Here is a 26,541-nt window from a genome sequence, read left to right on the forward strand (position 1 = left end):
CTTCTTCATTTTGTCTATCCACCTTTTGTCTCATCTCTTCCAGACTTCTCATCTTATGGTGACCATTCAATAATTCCCATCCTCATTCTTTACTATTTTAGCTACCCAATATTACTTTCATTCCTTTGTTCCCTCTACAATATATTTCACTTCAATCTGTTCTTACCTAACTTGCTTTTTTCCCATCTTTTGGTGTTATTCCCAGCACTGATCTCTCCATTGCTGCCTGGGTATACCTTAGCTTTGTTATTATCACTTTAGTCAGCACAGTATTCAAGTTTTACACCCATGGGTCACAGCTGGGATTATGCAAGGTTTGTTGAGGCACAGTGCAGGTAGACAAAAGGTAAAACTGAAAGTAAATCAAAAGTAAAACAAACTACATTTATTCTTTTCAGTAAATTCAAATAAAAATTCTTTTCAGTAGAATGGAATACCTGCAACAACATTTGTTCTCCTATAGCTTACATACAAATCAAACATGCATTTGTCCAACCTATATTCACTTTGGAATGTATATTGTCATGCTTATAGTAATCTTTATTTGCACATCTCAAATACTAACTGTAAATCTATACTGCTTTGTGTCAAATCCAGTTCACACTTGTCCATTTATGTATCCACTGAAGCATAGTGTGGCATCACCAATGATGTCGTGCAGTAACCATTTTTTATACAAGACTTAAATATCTTCTTTTTTTTATTATGGATGAGATCATTGGCATCAGTTTTGTTACAATGGCAAAACATATGGCAGAACTTTTGGGTCCAATACATGTCCTTCAGTCCACACATCAAGGACATAGCAGTGAAAATCAACAAGAAAATAAACATACTACAATTAGTAGCAGATACAGATATTGGTCAGCAGAAGAAAATTAATCACAGTCTAGAAATATTTCTCAGGAACCACACCTGACTACACCTCTACAACACGTTTTCCAATGATCAGGAAAACACAGCCACCCTAAAAACGGACCTCACCCCCCAAAAAAATAATAATACATACGCACATATACCAAGGGCTCTTTTCCCCTTACAAAGGACGCAGCCAAAATCAAAAGGCATAATTCTACTCCCACCCATTCCACCCCTTCTTCACCCTTTCCTCCCTCTCATCTTAGCTCCTCATGGATGATGGGTCATCCCAACATCTTGCCCATTGCCCTGGGTCAAAATTAATGCAGCAAGACACAGCACATTTATAGCGAGACTGCTTCATTTAATCAGCAAACCCCCCCCTCCTCTCCATCCTCTCATACAGTCACATTGAAGACCTGGAGAAATCCCTTCAGGCTAAGTCAAAATATAATTCACACATAACCACTCCTTAACACCCCCTAACCCCCACCCACTCCTCCCTTCCATGCATCACAGTATCATCCATACACAGCCATTCTCCACTCACCCCTATCTCCTGCGTTCTCCCTTCCTTCCTCACTCACTTGGTCAATGCCTCTTTCATCCCATCCATCCACCTCATCCTTGGTCATCTGTTCATGTTCACTCCATCCACCCCTGCCTTCCACACTTCTTTTGCTAGTCTATCTTTACTCATTCTTTCAAGTGTCCAAACCATCCCAATAATCTTTCATCAACCCTATCTCCCATCCCCTTTTCCACCTCAGCTCTCCTCCTCACCTCCTTGTTTCTCACTTTATCCAACCTTATAACCCCTACCATACTTCTCAAACACATTTAAACTCTTTCTTTCTTATGTTCCATTTCTCTGCCCCTTTATACAAACTCCTTTTAGTGTCCATTCTCAAATGTCTATTTTTCATTACACTTTTTAATCCCCCAAAGCACCTACTTCTCTCAATCTACAATCCACCTCCACTTCTCCCTTTCCCACCACATGTGTCCCCAATTATCTAAAGCTATCCACTTCCTCCAACCTCTCGCCTTTAATACTCACTTCCTAATTGCTATCATCCTCTCCCCTTGTACATCTCGTCACCTTTTACCCACACTGAAGAAGAAATAATAATAATAATAATAATGATAATAGTAATAATAATAATAATAATAATAATAATAATAATAATAATGATAATAATAATAAATAATAATAATAATACTCATGATGATAATGATGATGATGAATTGATAATGATAATGTCAGGATGCACCCAAATCACTCCGACAGACCATCACACTGAAACCAAAATTTGCCTCTACAGAACAGCACATGAAAGTGAGAGGCACACAATTTTATACAAGAGCCTCCAGTAACAAACATCCAAAACAGCCTCTACCTATAAAAAAATACATATACATAAATATACCAAGGCTTTTTCCCTTTACAAAGGAGGTACCCAAAAAGGAAAAGGCATAACATCATTCCCACCCATTCCATCCCTGAATACACTCCACACCACTCCACCCTCCCTCCCATCTTAGCACCTCCTGGATGACGGGTCATCCCTGTACCTTGTCCACTGCCCTGGGTCAGAAGCAGTGTCGCAAGACACAGCACATCCACAGCAAGGCCGCTTCATTAAATCGGCGACCCACCCTCTCCGTCCCCCCCATGCATAAAGGCGAAGACGGAGAGAAATTCCTTCGGGCTGCGTCAAAATTTGCTCACACATACTACCTCACCTCATTCCACCTCATGCATCACATCATCATCCATATACAACAATTCTCCATTCACCCCTGTCTTCTGTCCTCTCTCGTCCTTCCTCAACAGACATTCCCCTCTTCCCCAAAGCCCCTTTCACCCCATTCATCCACCTCATCCTAGGATGTTCCTTCATGTTCACTCCCTCCACATCTGCCTTCCATACCTCTTTTACTAGGCTTTCTTCACTCATTCTTTCCATGTGTCCAAACCATCCTAATACTCTTTCATCAACCCTATCTCCCAACCCCCTTTCCACCCCTGTTCTCCTCCTCACCTCCTCATTTCTCACTCTATCCAGCCTAGTAACCCCCATCATACTTCTCAGACACCTCATCTCAAACACATTCAAACTCCTTCTCTCTTCCTCTCTTATGTTCAATGTTTCTGCCCCATACAGTGCTGTTGGCACAATCACTCCTTCATATAGTCTCCTCTTAGCATCCATTCCCCCCCCCCAAAAAAAAAAATATATATATATAAAAAAAAAGAGCATACTACTCTTTTGTTGATCCTTTCCTGCTTACCTCCTTGCCATCCTTTGTTTAGGCGTAAGACTGTACTGATTTGCCTCCTCCATTCATTTATGTCTGCTTAGATCTCCTAATCCACCTCTTCCATTGTGGTTCCCAGATTCTGGTCTCCTTGTGTGTTCCTTTCCTGTATACTACAATTAGGCAAATACAGTTAGGTAAATACCGATCCCCCTATACAAAAATACACACGTATTCAGATCACATAACAAGGACTGACGATAAAACCATCAAACTCTCCCAGACATCAGCCTTACAAATAAATCCCTCTCATGACAAGTAAGACCCTCATTAGCACATATGAGGCACACGCCGTAAAACAGTCATAAGCGCCACTGTGCTGAGATCCAAGTTATCAGTTACATATTTTCCTCACATCTTCCTCTATCCAATAGTAGGTCATATGTGCCCTTCTGCATATTTTCTTATGGTCTAGTGAGCCCTGAAACTCCGGTAAGTTTTCAGTTTTATACTACAGTAAAGGCATAAAGCAAAATGATGAAATAAATTTGGGATAATTATTTGAGAGATAAAGTCCCTTTATAATGGTGTAAACTAGATAAAATTCATATGGTTGGCTTTGGAGATCTTGTTGAAAACTTTAAATGTATCTCTCAGATTTTTAAAAACGGAGCTTACGACATTACGGTATGCAACTCTTATGTATTAAGGCCACCATCCAGCTTTAAAACAATACCAACACAGAATAACCCTAACCACTAATGAAAATTGCCCCAGATGCAATCACGGCAGAGAAAGCACCAAACACCTCATCTTACATTGCCATACTCGAATCTTACCCTGACAACACAATATCTCTTCTACAAGTCATTTGCCAAATTATAGGCAAGTCTTATCTTGGTGCATGTTATACAGCAGAAAATACAATTAAAATTTGGCTTTTAATTTTTTAGTTTTGCATTTACCTGTCTCTATTAATCAAACTTAACCTGTAATTTGTTTATAATCTGTTATTGAACTATCTCCTCCTTTAGGCTATTCCAGAAGTTGACAAGTCAATGCTAAAAAGTGTTCCTTGATACCCTTTAACCTGTGCAGCATCAATGGCATTAATTTAACACCACAACCTTCAACTAGTTTGAGCATCAATGGCATCAATTTGATGCCATGATAGTTGCCATAGGAGCAACCTCCTAACAAAATGGCTAAGGTAAACTGTATGGCTTCCATATATCACCAAAAGGCATGACAATTGTATGCAGTGATTGGAGTCTTTTGGGAACTGCAGTACATAAAATTCTGTTGAGTTATAAATGTCCTGCTGTATACTTGTAACACTGTAGTGTGCTGGGGAAGGAAGTGGTAACACACTCTTTTCATGTTTTGGATAAAATTTTGGTAGTTTTAGCATTGTTTCTCTCACTAATTATTTTTTTTAGTTACACAATATTCACAAGGTATATAATATATTATGTAACCAATATTTCCAAGAGGAAAGTAACACAAAATCAAAATATTTTGCATAAAGGTGCATCGCACTTGAAAATTATGGAATGCAGTAGAAACTAACTTCAGATAGTGGTACATTGCCAAAAACATATCCATTCTTGAAAATCTTCATTTGACAGATTCTACATCCTACCAGAAACTGACTAGTGGTCACAGACACTGATATATTTAACTGTGAGTGCTTTTCATTCTCTACCTTCTTTTTACGTTATTTCAATACAAAATTATGCAAAAAAACAAAGAAATAGAAAATCGGCCCATGCCAGCAAGTATTTGAGCTACACAATGGAGTGACGATGTATGGGTTAAGCATGTAGCCTTTTTAATTTTCTGTTTTCCCATGACCTCATGTCATTCTCCCATCGCAAAATATAAAGCCTTCCCTGTCAACTCTGTCCCCTTCTCTCACTGATCTCACCACTAAAATCATGTCATCTCTCTCTTCTTCTAACGTGACTTCAACTGTTCACCCATTTTGAATATAGGAGTAAAGCTTATGGAGTTCACATTCTCCAGAGATGCACTGTGAAACTATACAGGTACAGGAACATCTAATACACGAGAACTATTGTTTGTGAAGAAATAAAGTGTTAATGCTTATGGAGTTCAGATTCTCCACAGATGCACTGTGAAACCATACAGGTACAGGAACATCTGATACGCGAGAACTATTGTTTGTGAAGAAATAAGGTGTTCAGAGAGATGATGTATCTCTTATTGGTATAGATCTAGACCTCCCAGCTGTCCTTTGAAAGATTGTGTGTCCAACATGTGCAGAAGCATATCACAGTGAGCAAATGTTATGTCTCATTCTTATATCTACAAGAATGCTGTACATCTGAAATACTTCTTATTCTATGTCTTCAAGATTAGGTTTGAAATATGCCTCATTGTTCATTATAGCTTCAAGAATGTGTTATAATAAAATCTTTCAATAAGGACAGACTTATAGGCAAGACAATACACTCACTATCCGAGTTACGACCTGTGCGACTTACGTCCACCCGTACTTACGACCACATTCAGCAGATGCCTACATGCAAATATTATGAGTTTACTGGTTTACTGTACGTTTGCACGTGGCGTCCAGCATCCCGTATGACAGTTACGGCAGCACAGCACAGCACAGCATCTCACCAAGGTTGTGCTGTCTGCCATAATTATGGTATTTCTACCATAATTGAGTGTGTGTCTACCATCTACCATACGATGTCTACCATATACCATAATTTTACTGGAATTGATATTATACCGTATTTCGATTTCCAGTTCCCACCGATAATTAATCAGGGCAGGTGGGAATGGTCAGAAAGGGCAGTTTTACCAGATCGGTGATACACACTTCTCCGAAAGCCAAGACAGAGAGTCGGTTTACAGTAGTCCTGCATTCGTACTTTTCATTCTGGTTAGAAAGCTGTAGTGTACGAACATGGATACAAAAAGCTTTAACCCAAGTCTATGATATTCCTGGAGTTCTGAAGTATAATATCTTATATTCAATAAGACAATATATCTCACTGTACTATTCCATGCATAAAATATTTATTTGATGAAATAACGTTATGCTATAATTATCGTTCTTTTCTTACTAAGAGAGACCGAACGTTTTCGCATGGGAGACGACGATTGAGCCCAGTGCATAGAAGCGAATCTTGTACTTGTTTTCATGTACATTTGAGGGAATTATTTTAAATGTTATTAAGCCTTTATTACTTCAACCTCTTTTTATTAATTATGCCTCGACCAGCGGATACCAACGGATCCCCCATGGTGCCTCGCCAGACCTACTGCCTGATCTTTCCCTCGACCGTACACACGAAGAAAGTGTAGATGACGTGCAACCAAAAAGTGGATTTTTTTTTTTTTTTTTACATGCATATTTTATATTTTTTATATTTTGTATCTTAGTGTTAATTTGTATTTTCGGTCTCTAATAAGAATCCTGTGTAATATATTTTCTTTACCCTATCCTATTAATTTATTATTATTAATTTATTATCTAGTATAACAATCAAAGAGTATTGGATATTTTGCATACACTTAGAATGTTCTACAATGAGGCCACAAACGAAACATTTGAGCTGGATTTACGCTCTGCATCATATGTCCTTGAGTATACACCTCGAATGTATACGGTCCGAGTTACGACCGTTTCGACTTACGACCGGTTGGTCGGAACCGATCTAGGTCGTAACTCGGATAGTGAGTGTACATTGTCTTTACAACAATGTAAATAGTTTCATCTTTGAGTTAACGTTCTCATGTCTGTTTTCCATCGCTTCTAACTGTCTAGTTTTGATAGTCATCACTGATGACCCTACACTACATTTGACCAATACATCAATGGACTAGAGTGAACTGTGGACAGATATATAGTTGGACTGTAGTTGCCACCAGCCAGCAAGTTCCACGAACCCTTCCCTTCCCTCACCTTCTCATATTTCCATGGCTTCTTTTGTCCCCTTTAGGATATTCAATATGTGAAACATTACTATGAGATTATTTCATGGTAAGGGCATTTAACTATCACAGATAACAAAAATAACCTCAGCCAATCAGGTACGATTCCCGGAAAAGGGGCGAGGTTTAGAGGACTGGCTGGCTGGCAGTAACTACAGTGTGAACTGTGCTTTGGTACAACTCTTGGTCGTGACAAGCTCCGATTATATGATGTGGCCAAAGGGTTCCCTGTACAGAAACCCTGCAGCATCCAGAAAGCCAACCTAACCCATAGATCTCTTTATGAAGACTTCAGGCTCACTCTAAGGACCAAGTGACAGCCTAAAGGGGTGGCACTCGCAATAGGGATAAGGAAAGTTGTAGCCTTTGTATGAAGAGGTGGGCATTTGCACTTCATGAAGAGCAGTGGCACCAAATACAGGCACCTTAGTTTGTTACCCTAATAATAATAACTTGGCATTACTACAGAAAACAGCAACAACACCACAGTAAAACTGAAATGTTCATGTCAAAATATACATATAATATATATATCTTCAAATTATTCCATCAGAAATGAAAATAAGAAATACCTCATATGAATAATAATAATAATGCACTAGTACCCTGTGCCCAACTGCAATAAACATAACAAACTCTTGTTGTGATTTCCTAAAGATTTAATAGTTGATTCACAATTTCTTTTTTATTTTCTTTATAGAATTTTTTTACTTTTTTCTTCATACAGTTCTCATTCAGCATGGTTAGATTTTGCCAGTTTGTTGCAGTTTTTCAGTAAACTGACTCGCACTTTTTAATTTTCATGGCAATTTCTGTTCTGACTTTTTTGTATCATCACTTTCTTGTTCTTTCTAGTTGTTCGTTTTGGCTTTGGTGCCACTAATTCCTTCAATTGGAATGTCATCACTTCATATTTGATTCCAAGGAACATTTTGTGCGAGTAAAGGATTTTGAGTCCGCAATATGCATGGCACAGGACTGGGTATAAGGCCTATACTTTGGAAGTGTTTTTTTGATTGACTGAGATATCTCTGGCCAACCAATCACAAGACTCTATTACATAACAAAGGGATTTACTACAGGCCCAAGTAATTGCATTCACACTTGTGATTTTTTCCTTCTTCATCTTTTTATATTTTTTCCTCTTCAATATATTGCACGGAGAATTTATTACTGTACTGCATTTGGAGTAAGCAGTACCAAAAGACTCAATTTTTTTTAGTTTTAACATGCTAAAGATTAGAAGCTATTGTATTACAGCTTCATGTAACAGTAAAAAGGTACTTCAACATTAAGTACTTCCTTTCCCAGCATATAACACAACATGCACTTTATTATACCAGTTGTGCTTCAAGAATTAATTCGAATAACAATCAGTGAAAGTGCAATTCATCCATGTGTTTCACATTTGAATCATAACTGCCTTATATATAAAATCAAATATCTCAGTATGTACAAATATATAGAGTATAAACAGAAACTTGAATCTTGACTTGAAAATATACGAGACTAGGTCCTGATACGCTGCAGTTTGTGATAACCGTTACGCTGTTTGTCATTCCGGTGCTTTCCCTTCCGCAAGTCCAGAAGAACTTCAGCATCGCTGTCACTGTCTGACCCTGAGTCTAGCAAGTTACTTGGTACTCGCAGCTTTGCTATAACATATGAAAAAGGGAGAATATATGACATACATACATATACCAAGGCTCTTTTCCCCCTTACACAGGGGGTAGCCAAAAAACAGACATAGAAACTACTCCCACCTATTCCATCCCTTATATACTCTACTCCCCTCTACCCTCTTCCCTCCCTCTTATTTTGGCACCTCCTAGATAACGGGTCATCCCTGCATCTTTTCCACTGCCCTGGGTCAGGAGCAGTGTCGCAAGACACAGCACATCCACAACCAAATAAATGTACATACATACATACATATACCAAAGGCTTTTTCACCCTACACGGGGGGTAGCCAAAAAGAAAAAGGTATAGAAACCACTCCCACCCATTCCATTTCCTATATATTCCACTCCCCTCCACCTCCTCCCTCCCTCTTATCTTGGCACCTCCTGGATAACGGGTCATCCCTGCATCCTGTCCACTGTACAGGCAGTAATTACCAAGCCTGACATATAAGTTTGTATTTACTAAACTCTTCTTACCAATCTGTTACAGTAAGTCCTCGTTATACAGTACTTATGCTTTCCTGAAAACCTTACCGCAAATTAAAATTAATGTATACCGAACCCATTATAACATGTTATAATAGGATATGGCAGACATTCCTTCTCCCTGTTCTTTCCTCTTCAAAATATCTAGCGGATACCGTATCTGTGAATTTTTCTTACCGTAAATAGATTCGAGGGTAGTAATTACCAAATACCGTAACTGTGAATTTACCGGATAAAGAATTACCATATAAGGAGGACTCACTGTACCTCAATTTTCTTTCGCAGAAGACATGTGGCCAGAAGTTATCTGGCCACGCCCACCACCTGGGTTGGGCCATAACCCTATACCCCATCACAGCACTTAAGTCAAAAGTGACATTGGAAACACAACTTCATTATGCAGTGACCCCCAACATATTCATCAACATATTCATCTACTATACACAATCATGCACGCAAACAACACAACATACACTCTATAAAGGATTTGTGGGAAAACCCAGTTTCGGCTGTGGCCTTCCTTGGGGAGACGGGACTGCTCGGACAGACAGTCTAGGGAACGACAACAACAACAACAACTTGAGAGATTAATGAAACAGACAAGAAGAAAAGTATGTGCACAAGGAAAGTTGTGGCCTTCCTTTTCTGTGCTTCTTGTTTCTTCCCAAATATATTTCCTCTTTTAGTCCGAGCTCAAGTAGTATGTGGTCACTCTTCCTAATTGGTGTCTTGTATTCCATTTTATCCACAATTTCAGGCTCTGACATAAATATTAAATCTAGTCTCAACAATCCTTCGTTATTTCTATATTATCTTTTACCAATTGAGGACAAAAAATAAAAGCATAAAATCCACTAAAAGTAGTTACCAATTTCCCCGATGAAATTACAAAACTGGTCGATAACTGGAAATTCACACAAACTGAGGTATAGATTCAAACTTTTGAGAAAATAAATATTTTGAAAGTAAATTACTTTTTCCATTTTATATTGTTGTCATTCAGGGAGAAGGAATTGTGAGATATTAATCTGTTCTTTAGTTCTTCAGTTAACAAAGATATAATAATAAAAACTTTAAATTAAACTTTGTTCCACTTACATTTAACTCCATCTTCTTGGTTATCAAGAAGAGAATACCGTGGTGGTTTACGCCGAGGTCTGACGTTTGTTAAAAAGCGCTTGGTGACCAAAGCAATAACAAGCCAGATACAGAGACTTGTTAGTACCATACTAAAACAGGAACCAACAAAAACATATACAACACTCCAATCTATAAAGAAGAAAAAATAAACAGAATTACCACCAAAAAAATGTATCTATAAAGAAGAAAAAATAAACAGAATTACCACAAAAATTTTTTACTTAGTAACAGTGAAGTATCAAAGGGTTAACAGAGTCAAAGCACATAGCCACTCCATAAACAAAATTACTTAATATCCCAGCAATTCATGGATTAAGGGTCATCCTTGTCTCCCACCAGACCACTTGTAACAGTGTACTTGTAGCACTGCATTCGTAAACAAATGTTCTGCTCACTCATACGAGAGTTTTCCTACCTCAGCTGGCATGACACTTGTTTCTCTCAATCTACAATCTACCTCCACCTCCACTCCTCCCTTTCCTACCAAATGTGACCCTAAGTACCTAAAGCTATCCACTTCCTTCAGCTTCTCTCCCTTAGAACTCACTTCCAAATTGCTCCCATCCTCTCCCCTTGTAACATCTCATCACTTTACATTTCCCCACACTTACCTTCAACTTTCTCCTCTTGTATACTTTCCTAAACTCTGTCACTAACTCCCTTAGTTCCACCACTAATCCTGCCACAAGCACAGTGTTGTCAGCAAACAACAACTGACTCTCCTCCCACTTTTCTCCTTTTTCTGGAACCATCTCCAATCCCCTGCCCATTACCCTTGCATTTACCTCCCACACCATCCCATCTATAAACATATTGATTTGCCATGACAACATGACACATACCTGGCACAGTCCCACCTTTACCTTAAAACACTCGCTTTCTCCATTTATAATTCTAACACAGGCTCTACTATTCTCATAAAAACTCTCGACTGCTCTTACCAACTTTCCTCTGATCCCATATATCTGTAAAATCTCCCACAGTGCCTTTCTGTCCACCCTGCCATAAGCCTTTTCCAAATCTATAATGGCACAACAAAATATCCTTACCCTTTGCTAAAGCTTTCTCACATATCTGTCTTACCACAAAAATCTGATCCACACAACCCTTACCTTTCCTAAACCCACACTGTTCCTCACCAATAATTCCTCTGTTCCTCTCCTAATCCTCTTAATCAAAACCCTCCCATAAGCCTTCCCAACTACACTCAACAAACTGATCCCTCTGAAACTACTACACTCACACTTGTCCCCTTTTCCCTTGTAAAGTGAAACTATACAGGCACTCCTCCAGTCCTCTGGCACTCTACCCTCCCTTAGGCAAACATTAAACAACTTCACCAGCCAGTCCACCATCACTGTACCTCTTTTTTTTTCAGACACTCCACAAGACACCCATCTAACCCAGGTGCCTTACCTGTTCTCATCATTTATACAAACAAAAAATCATAGCCCCCTACTATAGATATAGTGGCCCCCATAAAAGAAATAATAAGAAGAAATAATAATGCACACTTACATATACCAAGGGCTTTTTTCCCCCTTACAAGGGAGGTAGCCAAATTCAAAGGCAATCCACTCACCCCATTTTATCCCCACCCATTCCACCCCCATTCACTACCCCTCCCTCCCTCCCTCTCATCTTGGCTCCTCCTGGATGATGGGTCATCTCTACATCTCGCCCATTGCCCTAGGTCAGAGGCAATGCAGGTACATCCACAGCACACATCCACAGAAATGATAATGATGATGATGATGATCATGATGATCTACCTACAGGTTTGACATGCATATCACCAGCCTCATAAAGAAAGTGCCTAGGTCATTTGTCCAACTTTTCAGGAAATAAAAAAAAATAAAAAATAAATTATATTTCATAAATGTATGTAATAATCCTCCTAACATAGTTTTAACCTACTCAGACACTAAATAAAACATTGGGAATTGTACCACAAGGAGCAATGAAAAATTGATTCAGAAAAAAAAAAAAAAAAAAAAAAAAATCCAGAAATTGATGAAAAATGGCTTAGGCAATTTCTTTTCGAGGGTGACAATATTTTCTCTTGACCATTAAACCCAGACCTTTCCTACTTACTCAGGAATAGAAATTATATTCAATCTAATTTCAAGGCCTTGAGACTTTATACAAATCCCAATGTGTTAATAAAAAATGTCATCTTATCGAAGACAGAGAAGACAGATGAAAATTCCTTACCACAGTTCGGAACACCATCTCCCATGTGCCGCCGAGTAAAGGATTCCATCCACCACGTATGACATCTGCATTCCCTGGTGGCTTGCACACATTCCCCGTGACCTGTAAGTATTTCTATATTAATTATCTACATACATACATTCATACATACATATATCAAAGGCTTTTTCTTTTTTGGCTACCCCCTGTGTAGGGGGGAAAAGCCTTTGGTATATGTATGTAATTATCTACATCAACACATTCCTGATTCAACCAGGATAGTGGGCAGAATACAGAAATGACCTGTCATCCACAAGGAGCTAAGATGAGTATGAGGAAAGGGTGGTGGAGGGGAGGGGATTGGGTGGAAGTGGAATGGATGGGAGTGGGTACTTGCCTTTTGACTTGTATATATATATATATATATATATATAGATAGATAGATAGAAAGAACAATATCCTATCTATTTATCAAAGACTTTTTCCCCCTTACAAGGGAGGTAGCCAAGTCAAAATGAATATATCCACAACCCCCCATTTCATTCCCACCCATGCCACTCTCTTCAACCACACTTTCCTCCATCTCATCTTAGCTCCTCATGGATGACGGGTCATCCCTGTATCCCGCCCACTGCCCCGGGTCAGAAGCGATGTAAAAAGACACAATACATCCACAGCAAGGCCCCCTCATGCAGAAAAAGAGAAAACAGGAAGCCCTTCAGACTACATCAACATATCAATCACACATAACCATTCACTAACCTCCCCCACGATCCCCTACCCCTCCTTTCTTTGCATCATAGTATCATCTATACACAGACATTCACCATTCATCCCTATCTCCTGCCTTCTCCCTTCCTTGCTCTAAAGACATTCCTCTTTTGCTCAGTGCCCCTTTCACCCCATCCATCCATCTCATCCTTGGTCATCCCCTCAAGTTCACTCCATTCACCTCTACCTTCCACACCTTTTTTAACCAATTTTCTTCACTCATTCTTTCGATGTGTCCAAACTATCCCAATATCCTTTCATCAGCCCTATCTGCCATCTCCTTTTCCACCCCCACTCTCCTCCTCACCTCTTCATTTCTCACTCTATCCAACCTTATAACCCCATCCCTTCATATAATCTCCTCTTTGCATCCATGCCCAAATAACTATTCCTCATTAAAAAATTTAATCCCCCAAGCTTGAACAATACATAAATTCAAATCTAAATATGATAATTTTGGAAATCAAGGATATAGATTAAGTTGGACTGTACATGAATTTGAGGCTAGTTATGATAAAATTTGAGAGTAGGAGACGGGGCCAAACAACCATTGCTTCTTTCCTAACTACTACATACATACATATACCAAAGGCTTTTTCCCCCTACACAGGGGGGTAGCCAAAATGAAAAAGGCATAGAAACCATTCCCACCCATTCCATATCCTATATATTCCACTCCCCTCCACCCTCCTCCCTCCCTCTTATCTTGACACCTCCTGGATGACGGGTCATCCCTGCATCCTGTCCACTGCCCTGGGTCAGAAGTAGTGTCGCAAGACTACAATTAGGTAAATACATATAAACATACTACAGGGTCTTCTCAACCTTATGAAGGGGGTTGGTCCATTGAAAACATACACCCACCCCACACCCCAAAAAATATAAAATAAAACATACATACATACACCAAAGGCTTTTTTCCCCCTTATAAGGGAGGTAGCCAAAAAACAAAGGCATAAAAACCACTCCCACCCATTCCATCTCTATAAAAATCTATAAAAAATGAAAGAATAGTTAAAATAAAATAAATAGATAAATAAATAAAAACTGGAGTTGGATTCATACTACCTGAACAATTATTTTGGCAGATGACAGTGTCCACACTAAGAACCGGGATATCCAAAAGCTGAGAAGAATCGCTATTGAGTTGATGCCTGAGACTACTGGCAACTTCTGGGCCACTCACAATCTTCCCATTTGAATAGGCTAGGAATGTTAAACGGATTTCCTCTGTTGGAAAAAAAAGGAAGATTAATATGATGAATATTAAGAATGTTGAAACAAAAAAAAACATTCTTAAAACAATCAATATGAAAAGGGCATTAGATCTACTAAAAACATTTAAAGTTAACTTTGGCATTAAGATCACCAGCACAAATCTGAACATATACGGTCTCGCAAGAATCAACCCCGAGGAAAGGAAGATTGGTAAACTACCAGTAACAAAATACAATTAAATGAATCATAGTGGGCCATCATATGTGCACAGCCAATGTTGCTGTTTATACCAGTGGTCTGTTTCAAGTTACAGATAATATCAAAATAGCTGTACCTATTAACCACTTTTGTACGTTTATGCCTATGTAGGCATCATGAGGTGAGTGTACACGAGAATGAAGGCATAGGGATCTTCATTATATATTTAATTTGTAGTTTGTACATGAGTTAACCACTTCCATACAGTGATGCCTACGTAGGCAGCATGAGGAGCAAGTGGGCACTCGATGATGCCGATGTCGGCATCTTGATTATATTTATTGTAGTCGTACCTACGTAACTTCCATTCTCTCTAAACTGGCTTCATCATATTTTCTATGGTTATCAAAATACATGGGTGAAAGAGAACGAACGATTGAGCACCGACTTTATTTTTTATGATGCGATTATTATGATGCAACATGACACGTCGGGCAGCTAATGCTGCCAGATGTGCGATGTGCCCCAGAGTGAAGAGGCTAACCCCGGATTCTGTGAATTGGTTCGATCACGTTTTCTGTGTTTATTATTACTCAGAGTAAAAGAGAACAAGTAATACAGCAGTGACTTTATATTTCATAAAGCGAGTAGTGTGATACAGTGTACACATGGCAACCGAAGCTGCGCACGAGAATTTGACTCGTACTGAAGTGGTTAATAATCAAATGGTTTACACTCACCTGAATGGGTCAGCCCATTAACAGTCAGCAGGGTTATGGAAATATCATTGTCCTTGTGAAGCAACAACTGAAGTTCCTGGCAAAGATTAGTCAGCTGTGATTGGCTGAGGCTACTGATATCTGCACCAATCACCAATTCAACTTCATCATACTGGTGAGAATCTGCACAAATGAGAATTTTACTGATTACAAATAAAAATTGTGAACACCATAAGTTAAATTTTCAAAAGACTGATAATGCCAATGATGATTCAGTTTAACGTAATAAACTCCTACTATTAGGAGGCTAGGATGGTACCCCTCACCAAGGGCTTTGTGGCATGAGATTTAATGAACCATGTTTTTGGTCCAACGCATTTGTGGCTATGCAACATGTTTGGCCAGCAAGCATCCCCATTTGAATATTCTTGTACATCAATCAATCAATCAAATCACCCATTCTGAGTCCACTGCTGAACAAAGGCCTCCTTCATAGCATACCTTGATTCACACGACCATGCCATCCTCTGCCACATCACTCCTGCAAACTTCTTGATCTCATCTCTCCACCTTCTGTCTGGTCTCCCTCTTCCATGCCTCCTATCTCGCTGCGTCCACTCAGTAACACACTTGCTCCATCGCTCATCAGTCATTCACACCAACTTACCTGTCCAACACACCTCCACACATCATGCTTCTTTTTTTTCAGTGACAGATAATTTCATCTAATTACAGTGAGAACCTCATAGTAAAGAGGTTAAGGCAGTTTTCCTTAAGATGGGCAGTGGCTGAGTCAAAGTATACACCCATCCCAAAATTCATTCATCATCCCTTCAATTTTAGCTCCTTGTAGGAAAAAAAAAAAAATCCTTATATAAATCTTATATGAATCCTTGGAAGGGAAAGATTTATATAAGGAAAGAATTTTTTTAAGAATGCCACCATAAGATCCTTAGTGGTATTCTTAAAAAAAATCTTTCCTTATATAAATCTTTCCCTTCCAAGGATTTATATGTGATTTATATAAGGAAAGATTTTTTTTTTTTTTTAAATATCACTGAAAGAGTCATCTCTGTTTCCTGCTACATTGCTTGGATCAAAGGCAATGCAGTAAGACACAGCACCACATACCAAAAGCACTTTCCTCCTTATTACGGGGTGGCAAAATCAAAACATTATGATTCCGTTTAATGTCACAAAACTCCCCCTATCAGAATTAAATTATACATACATACATACATACATATACCAAAGGCTTTTTTCCCCCTTACATGGGGGGTAGCCAAAAAGAAAAAGGCACAGAAACCACTCCCACCCCTTCCATTTCCTACATATTCCACTCCCCTCCACCCTCCTCCCTCCCTCTTATCTTGGCACCCTCCTGGATGACGGGTCATCCCTGCATCCTGTCCACTGCCCTGGGTCAGAAGCAGTGTCACAAGACACCCACTTTATATCAAATGATACAACAATTAAAACATTTTTGTAATTTTTTTGGACAATGCCATATCGTCTAAGTTAAAGCTTACCTTCCTTCACGATAATAGACACAGTATCTGTAGAAGCGGCTCCTTGAGCATCCCATACTGTCAGTCTCCATAAATATCTCCCAGCAACAACATCTGTCAACTAATGATAGAAAAAAACAATTAATAACAATAATACATACATACATGTACCAAGGCTTTTTCTCCCTTACAAGGGGGGTAGCCAAAAAGAAAAAGGCATAAAATCATTCCCACCCATTCCATCCCTAAATACACTCCACTCCCCTCCACCCTCCCTCTTATCTTATCACCTCCTTAGTTAAAAAGAATTAGGTAAATAACCATGAATACATTGAATCTTACCATGAGAACAGGAGAATGGTCTGAACCACTGATGACAGTGCCAGCTGCAAGAGAGTTGGGATCCCGTTCCCAAAGCCATTTTGTGATAGCCACGTCATCTACTGAATTGGAGCCGTTGGCGCGCACTACAGATGCCGGAAGCACAACACTAAAATCTCCTCCTGCATTGGCCTTCGGAGGAACATTTATATCTGCAATAATATTGATTGATTTGGTTTAACAGTCACAAACTCCTCCCCTCGGAAGATAAGGCAATAATATAAAGAAATAAAATTTAGTTCCAAAATGGACACAGGAACTCAATAATGTAATTTCTTTCCTTATAATACTATTAGGTCTAACTACACACCAAGGGCTTTTTCCCCTTTATAAGGGGGGTAGCCAATTCAAAGGTTAGGTACATACATATACCAACAGCTTTTTCCCCCTTACAATGGAGGTAGCCAAAATCAAAGGCATAAATCCACTCCCACCCATTTCTTCCCCACGTGTTCCATTCCAATTCACCACCCCTCCTTCCCTCTTTTCTTGGCTCCTCCTGGATAATGGGTCATCCCTGCATCTCACCCACTGTCCTGGGTCAGAAGCAATACAGCAAGACAATACATCCACAGCAAGGCCATTTCATTTAATTGGCAACTGTCCATCTCTGTCCCCTTGTGCAGAAAAAAGAGACAGGGAGAAATCCCTTCAGGCTGTCAAAATATCATTCACACATAACCACACTCTAATCCCCATCCCTCCATCCACTCCCTTCCAAGCATATACAACCATTCTCCATTCACCCTTATCTTCTGTCTTCTGTCTTCCTTCCTCAACAGACATCCCCCTTTTCCTCAATGTCCCTTTTCCTCAATGTCCCTTTCACCCCATCTATTTACCTCATCCTTGGTTGGCCCCTCATGTTCACTCCTTCCACATCTGCCTTCCACACTTCTTTTACTAATCTTTTTTCACTCATTCTTTCCATGTGTCCAAACTATCCCAATACTCTTCCATCATCCCTATCCCCCAGCTCCCTTTCCATCCCCACACTCCTCCTCACCTCCTCATTTCTCAATCTATCCAGCCTAGTAATCCCTACCATACTTCTTATACATTTCATCTCAAACACATTTAAACTCTTCTTCTCTTATGTTCCATGTCTCTGCCCCATACAGTGCTGTCAGTACAAGCACCCCTTCATACAATCTCCTCTTCGTATCCATTCCCAATTGTCTATTTCTCATCACTTATTTCTCCCCTTTTCCTCATTTGTCTTTATCACTTTCTAAGCATCTCCCACTACAACTACCTTTCCCTCCCTATCCTCCTTCACATTTAACAACTCCCTAGAATAACTTGCCCATCTTCCTCTTACTGCCGCCTCTTCCATTATCATCTCTTCATTTGCACTTACTACCTTTTCTTCTCTACTTAATTCACCTCCCCTTTCTTTCTTAACTTCCTTCCAAAACATAAATAATTAATAACTCTAAGTCTTTTATCTTATAGTTACTGTCTTACAAGAAGCAAAATAGAGCATAATTAAATAGTAACTCTTAACCTGTACTTATAACAACTATTGTCTCACTTCTAAGCTACCAGAAGAGGCTGGATGACCGCATTGTGAACAGCTGCCCAGGATGTAACACTTCACCCCATACCATACAACACATAATGGAAGACTGCATTATACACAATCATGCACGCAAACAACACAACATACACTCTATAAAGGATTTGTGGGAAAACCCAGTTTCGGCTGTAGCATTCCTTGGAGAGACAGTCTAGGGAACGACAACAACAACAACAACAACAACTATTGTCTAAAGTTTCACAGACTAGGATTTCACAGTCCCACAAAAACCTACATCACCTTTCTACATCTCTCTGGGAAAAAATATTGTAGTGTCGTCTGATATCTCATGTGGAACTGTTTTCATGTCACCTGCTGAAAGAAGTACACTTGATCCTTGTTTTAGGTGCCTTAGGCAAGTTGGACCAAGGACATAGTTCATTAAACTCCAAGCTATACAGTTCCTTGTAAAGGGACACCATCCCAGCCTCCTGGTAAGTGGAGTTAATAACATTAAACTGAATTAAATTTAAGGGATTCCATATTCTAAAAAGACTCCATATTCATGAAGTCTGATGCATGAAGCTTGGCTTTTTGAATACTAAGTCCTGTAGAACATTGTCTTCAATCCGAAATCCCTAAAATCAAGGACAAGGTGGATGGATGGAGTGAAAGGGATGCAAGAGGAATGACTGTCAAGGAGGGCAGGAAGAGGCCACAAGATAGGTATGGGTGGGGAGTGGTTGGGAATGGATGAGTAGCCTAGAAATTGATGCAGCCTGAAAGGATTTCTTGTTTTCTGATCTGTAAATTCTCTGTTTAAGTGTAGAGCCCAACAGCTGAAGCTGGTTTACCCCCACTCCTTCACAACACAGCAACCCTCCCCCATCATCCTCTCAAGAAGTTACGGAGCAGACAAGAAGAAATCCCTCTGACCTGTGTCAATTCACCATCCATTCACATCCATTCTCTACTCAATATATCTTTAGCTAATGCTGGTGTCGCAATAGGAAGCAGGCTGGTCCTGCATTCGATTAGTTGTAGGTTTGAATCCTGTACTTCTTAGATTCCAAACAGTGATTGTTATCTGCCCAAATGGTCCAAGCACATAGGATAAAGGTAATGGTTTAAGTCCGTTAAGTGCCTCCTGGTCTAGGTTCCTCACCTTCTCTCGCTTTTTTGTTCAAAGGACATCTTTTACCCCCGAGGTTCCCTTGTTACTATCCACCCATCCCATTCTCAGTCTTCTGCTTAGATTCACTCCATCTATCCCTGTCATCCAGCGTTTTTTCTTAGTCTTTCTTCATTCACTCTTTCTGTATGGCCACTTTGTGAAACTTGAGGCAACAACTAAGTGATTGACTGAACACTTTCAGCCTCATATCAACATTAACTGTACTTTACCTACATACTACTTTCTACATGCATCAACAAGTTCTTCCAACAAATATCCTATCCTGTAGATCTATCTACTAATCATGTTCTTACTACACATGAACTGGTGATACAGTTCATATATGGTTTATTATTATTATTATTATTATCATAATAATAATAATAAATAATAATAATAATAATAATAATAATAATAAATAATAATAATAATAATAATAATAATAATAAATTTATTTGGCAAAGAATCAATATACATGAAGTGCAGATAATGACACAAACACATAGTTCGAAATGATAATTGCAAATTGCTGAGGATAAAACAACTGCATTACCTACCTTGTATTACATGAACAGTCACTTCATCAGACGAGTTTTTCTTTGAGTCTTCTCCATTCCACACAGTTAAAGAGAAGACATAGTCACCCTTGGTAAGGCCTGTGACATTAACCTTTGCCAAGTTTGATGTGAGGAGGTGTGCTTTATTTGGTCCTCTAAAGATGGAAAAGTTTACATATCAATGTTATTCCATCATACTGGCATCTTGTCATTTTCAATATTTCCATTACTATAGTAATATAACAATTATGAGTCCTCATGCTACATTAGCTAAAATAAATATAACAATAAAAAGAATATAAATAAATAAATAAATAAATAAATATATATATATATATATCATATATATATATATATATATATATATATATATATTTGTATTATGATGGAATTGCTTCAGTGTCAGTTTTTGAAACAATCTATGAGTAGGCGTTTATCTCATACATACATATACCAAGGCTTTTTCCCCATTACAAGGGAGGTTGCCAAAAGGGAAAGGCATAAAATCATTTCCACCCATTCCATCCCTGAATACACTCCACACCCCTCCACCCTCCCTCTTATCTGAGCACCTCCTGGATGACGGGTCATCCCTGCACCTTGTCCACTGCCCTGGGTCAGAAGCAGTGTCGCAAGACACAGCACATCCACAGCAAGGCCGCTTCATTGAATCGGCGACCCCTCCTCTCCATCCCCCCATTGCATAAAAGGAGAGGACGGGGAGAAATCCCTTCGGGCTGCGTCAAATTTTGCTCACACATACTACCTCACCCCCCATCCCCCCGCCCATTCCACCTCATGCAATCACAACATCATCCATATACAACCATTCTCCATTCACCCCTGTCTTCTGTCCTCTCCCGTCCTTCCTCAACAGACATTCCCCTCTTCCCCAAAGCCCCCCTCACCCCATCCATCCACCTCATCCTAGGCGTTTATCTCAGAATTCATAAATCAATAAATAAAAAAATCTTTTGGGATGAAGTGAAAAGAGTATGAAGAGACAAGTCAGGTACAGATGCGAGGGTAAAGGAACCAGAGAAACAATGTCAACCCCTTCAATATGACGATGCCTATGTAGGTATATGAGGATGTCAGCTTTGGTGTCTTGATTATATTTATTTTGTAGTTGTAGCAAAGTGACCCCGAACAAATAATACAGTTGTAACTTTATATTGTCTGACCCAGGGCAGTGGGCGGGGTGCAGGGATGACCCGTCATCCAGGAAGTGCTAAGATAAGAGGGAGGGTGGAGGGGAGTGGAGTGGAGTGTATTTAGGAATGGAATGGGTGGGAATGATTCTATGGCTTTTCCTTTTTGGCTACCTCCCTTGTAAGGGGGAAAAAGCCTTGGTATATGTATGTATGTATCTTTATATTCTATAATGCAAGTATTGTGATCCATCACCGTATATCAGGCAACTGATGCTGCTCACGAGAACTTGACTTGTATTGAAGAGATTAATGGAAAAGGATGCTATGAAAGGAATATGGAAGCAGCATTTCAAGAACCTGAATGAAGATGAAGAGGCTTTGATTGTCATCTGAAATAGATTATTCATTAAGCAAAATAAACACATGCTTACAGCATCAGAAGGGGGAGCACCACAGATATTTGAATAATTGGTGGGACTTAGTCAAGGATGCATTATGTCGCCCTGGCTGTTCAACTTATACATGGATGGGGTAGTGCGAGAGGTAAATGCAAGGGTAGTGGGTCAGGGATTGGAAACGGTTAAAGAAAATGAAGAAAAGTGGGAGGTGAGCCAGCTGTTGTTTGTGGACGACACTGTGCTTGTGGCAGGATCGGAGGAAGGATTGAGGAACTTGCTGACAGAGTTTGGGAGAGTATGTGATAGAAGAAAGCTAAAGATAAATGTGGGTAAAAGTAAGGTGATGAGATGTACAAGGGGAAGTGGCAGTAGACTGGAAGTGAGCATTAAGGGAGAGCAACTGGAGGAAGTGGATAGTTTTAGATACTTGGGTGCAAATGTGGCAGGAAAAGGTGGAGTGAAGGTGGAGGTAGAATGTAGATTGAGAGAAGCGAGTAAATGCCTTGGTGGATTAAAAAGTGTAATGAGGAATAGACATTTGGGAATGGATGCTAAGAGGAGACTGTATGAAGGAGTGATTGTGCCAACAGCACTGTATGGGGCAGAAACATGGAACATAAGAGAGGAAGAGAGAAGGAGTTTGAATGTATTTGAGATGAGGTGTCTGAGAAGTATGATGGGGGTTACTAGGCTAGATAGAGTGAGAAATGAGGAGGTGAGGAGGAGAACAGGGGTGGAAAGAGAGTTGGGAGATAGGGTTGATGAAAGAGTATTAGGATGGTTTGGACACATGGAGAGAATGAGTGAAGAAAGACTAGTAAAAGAGGTATGGAAGGCAGATGTGGAGGGAGTGAACATGAGGGGACGTCCTAGGATGAGGTGGATGGATGGGGTGAAGGGGGTTTTGGGGAAGAGGGGAATGTCTGTTGAGGAAGGATGGGAGAGGACAGAAGACAGGGGTGAATGGAGAATGGTTGTATATGGATGACATTGTGATGCATGAAGTGGAATGGGCGGGGGGAGGGGGGGAGGTAGTATGTGTGAGCAAAATTTGACGCAGCCCGAAGGGATTTCTTCCCATCTTCTCCTTTTATGCATGGGGGGACGGAGAGGGGGGGTCGCCGATTGAATGAAGTGGCCTTGTTGTGGATGTGCTGTGTCTTGCGACACTGCTTCTGAACCAGGGCAGTGGACAAGGTGCAGGGATGACCCGTCATCCAGGAGGTGCTAAGATAAGAGGGAGGGTGGATGGGAGTGGAGTGCATTCAGGGATGGAATGGGTGGGAATGATTTTATGCCTTTTCCTTTTTGGCTACCTCCCTTATAAGGGGGGAAAAGCCTTGGTATATGTATGTATGTATGTATGTATTTTTTTTTTTTTTTCATCTCTGGCTTTTTTTATTATAACATGATTTGAATATAGATTTAGTTTTTCTAAATGGGATTTTACTATAAAAAGTGAAATTTATAATGTTATAATTAGGAAATTTGTTTTTTTGTTGTTGTCAGGAGCACTGTAAGTGCTTAGGGTGTCTCTGGCACTGACTGAGGTAGGGGAAGATGCATAGAGAAAGACTGATAGATACAGAGAACAATAACACTTTTGCAAAAGAGAAGATACAAGCAACTTTGAAAAGATGAAAACTGGAAAAGAATGAGGACTGGATGTATGTATTTACCAAATTGTATTTACCTCATTTTCATATTCAGAAAAGGAACTACAGCCACAGGGTCCTGTCTTTTTTTTTCTCAAACTAAAACTACCTAGTTTTGAATTCACTTACAGCTTTAGGTTGGGCTGTAACCATGCCAACCCCCAACCCCCACACACACACACACAGGCTCAAACAAAACAAAGCCCGTGGGAGTGACATTTCACCCCCCCCCCATAAAAAAAAGAAAAAAAAAAGAGAAAAGAAAATTACATACATACATACATATACCAAGGCTTTTCCCCCTTTCAAGGGAGGTAGCCAAAAAGAAGGCATAAAATCATTCCCACCCATTCCATCCCTAAATACACTCCACTCCCCTCCACCCTCCCTCTTACCTTAGCACGAAAATAAAATATTGAAAATAAAAGTAAATAAATAAATAAATAAATAAATAAATAAAATAAATAAATAAATTGGAATTTCCTCTGTGGCATGGCAAATGGAGTTAATCTATTGTATTCATCATACTAAAAATAGTAAGATCAAACATATCTCTGGAACAACATGCAAAATATTTCATTCCAACTGTATTACTTCTGACCCTGGGTGATGGGGGAGATGCAGGGATGACCCATCATCCAGGAGGAGCCAAGATGAGAGGGAGGGAGGGAGGGAGGGGTGGATGGGAGTGGAATGGGTGGGGATGAATAGTTTTATACAAAAATAATTCAAACCTTAGCTGTTTCCAGAGCCAATGTGTAGTTGAGACAGCATCCAAAGTATGTGAGCCATCTAATATCGTTGTGGTGTTTGGTAATACCAACCGTACATCTTCACCTGCATTAGCTGCACGTGAAAGAAAGGAATCATGATATTATGAAAAATATATTTTATGGAGATGATGATTACCTAATTATGTAATTCATCAAGTATGGCTGTGCTGTTGGGTATTACTGAGTGCATATCCTCATATGTATTTGTGGTCGCTGATTTAATGAAGCGGCCTTGCTGTGGATGTGCTGTGTCTTGCGACACTGCTTCTGACCCAGGGCAGTGGACAAGGTGCAGGGATGACCCGTCATCCAGGAGGCGCTCAGATAGGAGGGAGGGTGGAGGGGTGTGGAGTGTTTTCAGGGATGGAGTGGGGGGAAATGATTTTGTGCCTTTCCCTTTTTGGCTACCTCCCTTGTAAGGGTGAAAAAGCCTTGGTATATGTATGTATGTATGTATGTATATTTGAAATGATAATAATGACAGTTGTCTTAAGTTTCACTGGAAATCTCCAACCCCATAGTGGCTGGTAAAGGCTCCTGGATCATCCCACAGATCTCTTTCGAAAGAAAATTTAGATTGTTGTTTGTGTTGTAATTGTGTGGGACTTCTGTCACTGGCTGAATGTAATACAACACAGTTGCCAGTTGTCAGCTCTCTATATACAAAAAGGTTGAAGAAATACAATCTAATAGCAAGATGTAATGTAGTGGCACATTTGTAAAATGAGACTTGTTAACCCACTCTCAAAGAATGATATGAGAAAGATAGATGATCTGTATATTCCGACCCCTAACTACTGTCTATTTTTTATGTCATTCTCCAACAGTGGGTTAATAAGTCTTAACCCCTTCGATACGATGACGCCTACACAGGCATCATAAGGAGCAAGTCGGTATGCGAGGATGCCGATGTCGGCGTCTTGATTATATATATTGTAGTTGTACCTGCGTGACCCCCATACTCTGTAAACTGGCTTCATCATATTTTCTATGGTTTTATCAAAATTCACGGGTGAAAGAGAACGAGCAATACAGCAGTAACTTTATTTTTTATAATGCGAGTATCATGACACAACATCGCACGTCTGGCAGCTAATGCTGCCCGCGAGATTTTGGCACATATTGAAGGGGTTAAATACAATCTAAGTTGACAGAGAGAGATCTTGGGCACAGTTCAGAGACCAAGTGTTTATTCCTTGGGAATGCACTTGCATATAGAGGCAAGTGAGATGGCAGGTTTTGAAAATGGGCTGCAGGGTGATGATTCTTTCTGTTCTCCCTCTTACAATTGGATGGTTTACCTAGTGTTGCACTTTATCATTCCTTTCTAATATATATATAGATGTGCTGTGTCTTACTACACTGCTTCTGACCCAGGGCAGTGGTGCAAGATGCAGGGATGACCCGTCATCCAGGAGGAGCCAAGATAAGAGGGAGGGAATGGGGTGAATGGGAGTGGAGTATGTGGGGATGGAATGGGTGGGAGTGGATTTTATGCCTTTTTTTTTTTTACTACCTCCCTTGTAAAGGGGAAAAAGCCGTTGGTATATGTATTCACATTGGTCTTTTTGGATCATGTGCTGGACTCGTGTTCAACAGCTATTTCCCTCCCGGAAGAGAGCTCAGAGCTCATATGACTGATCTATAGGTAATGCTGTGACCTTACACGCACGCACACCCCCAACTCCCCGCCCATGAGAGTTGGAGTAACGACTCAAAAGCGCAGCGATACTGAAATTATTTCAGCCCTGGGCAGGATTCGAACCCGGACCACCGTAGTGACAGTCAGGGACTCTACCAACCGCGCCACCGAGTTGTGTAATGTATGTATGTGTGTGTATATCAAAAAGGAATATCAAAATACAACAGTAGGTAAACCATCAAACTAGATCAAATTTCCCATTTATACATGGTCCTAACTCTGAT

General features: G+C 39.8%; 1 protein-coding gene across 7 annotated transcripts in view; it reads right to left on the bottom strand.

The window, feature by feature from the left end:
• Nucleotides 1-368: 368 nt before the first annotated feature.
• The window catches only part of LOC143019931 (dyslexia-associated protein KIAA0319-like protein), a 42,869-nt gene continuing 16,696 nt past the window's right edge, over nt 369-26,541 (bottom strand). For 6 of the 7 annotated variants that reach the window (XM_076175918.1, XM_076175922.1, XM_076175920.1 and 3 more), the window contains exons 11-19: nt 24,577-24,688; nt 20,636-20,790; nt 17,347-17,537; nt 17,026-17,125; nt 15,518-15,679; nt 14,430-14,591; nt 12,612-12,713; nt 10,356-10,526; nt 369-8,744 (exon numbers count right to left, since the gene is read on the bottom strand). In XM_076175918.1, coding sequence (XP_076032033.1) covers nt 8,599-8,744; nt 10,356-10,526; nt 12,612-12,713; nt 14,430-14,591; nt 15,518-15,679; nt 17,026-17,125; nt 17,347-17,537; nt 20,636-20,790; nt 24,577-24,688 — 1,301 coding nt within the window. In that variant the 3' untranslated portion in view covers nt 369-8,598. The remainder of the gene's footprint in view (nt 8,745-10,355; nt 10,527-12,611; nt 12,714-14,429; nt 14,592-15,517; nt 15,680-17,025; nt 17,126-17,346; nt 17,538-20,635; nt 20,791-24,576; nt 24,689-26,541) is intronic. The other variant, XR_012965863.1, reaches the window with a different exon arrangement.

The sequence above is a fragment of the Oratosquilla oratoria genome, chromosome 38 (genome assembly GCF_046742065.1).
Source record: "Oratosquilla oratoria isolate Oo_2021 chromosome 38, ASM4674206v1, whole genome shotgun sequence".
NCBI classification, from domain to species: domain Eukaryota; kingdom Metazoa; phylum Arthropoda; class Malacostraca; order Stomatopoda; family Squillidae; genus Oratosquilla; species Oratosquilla oratoria.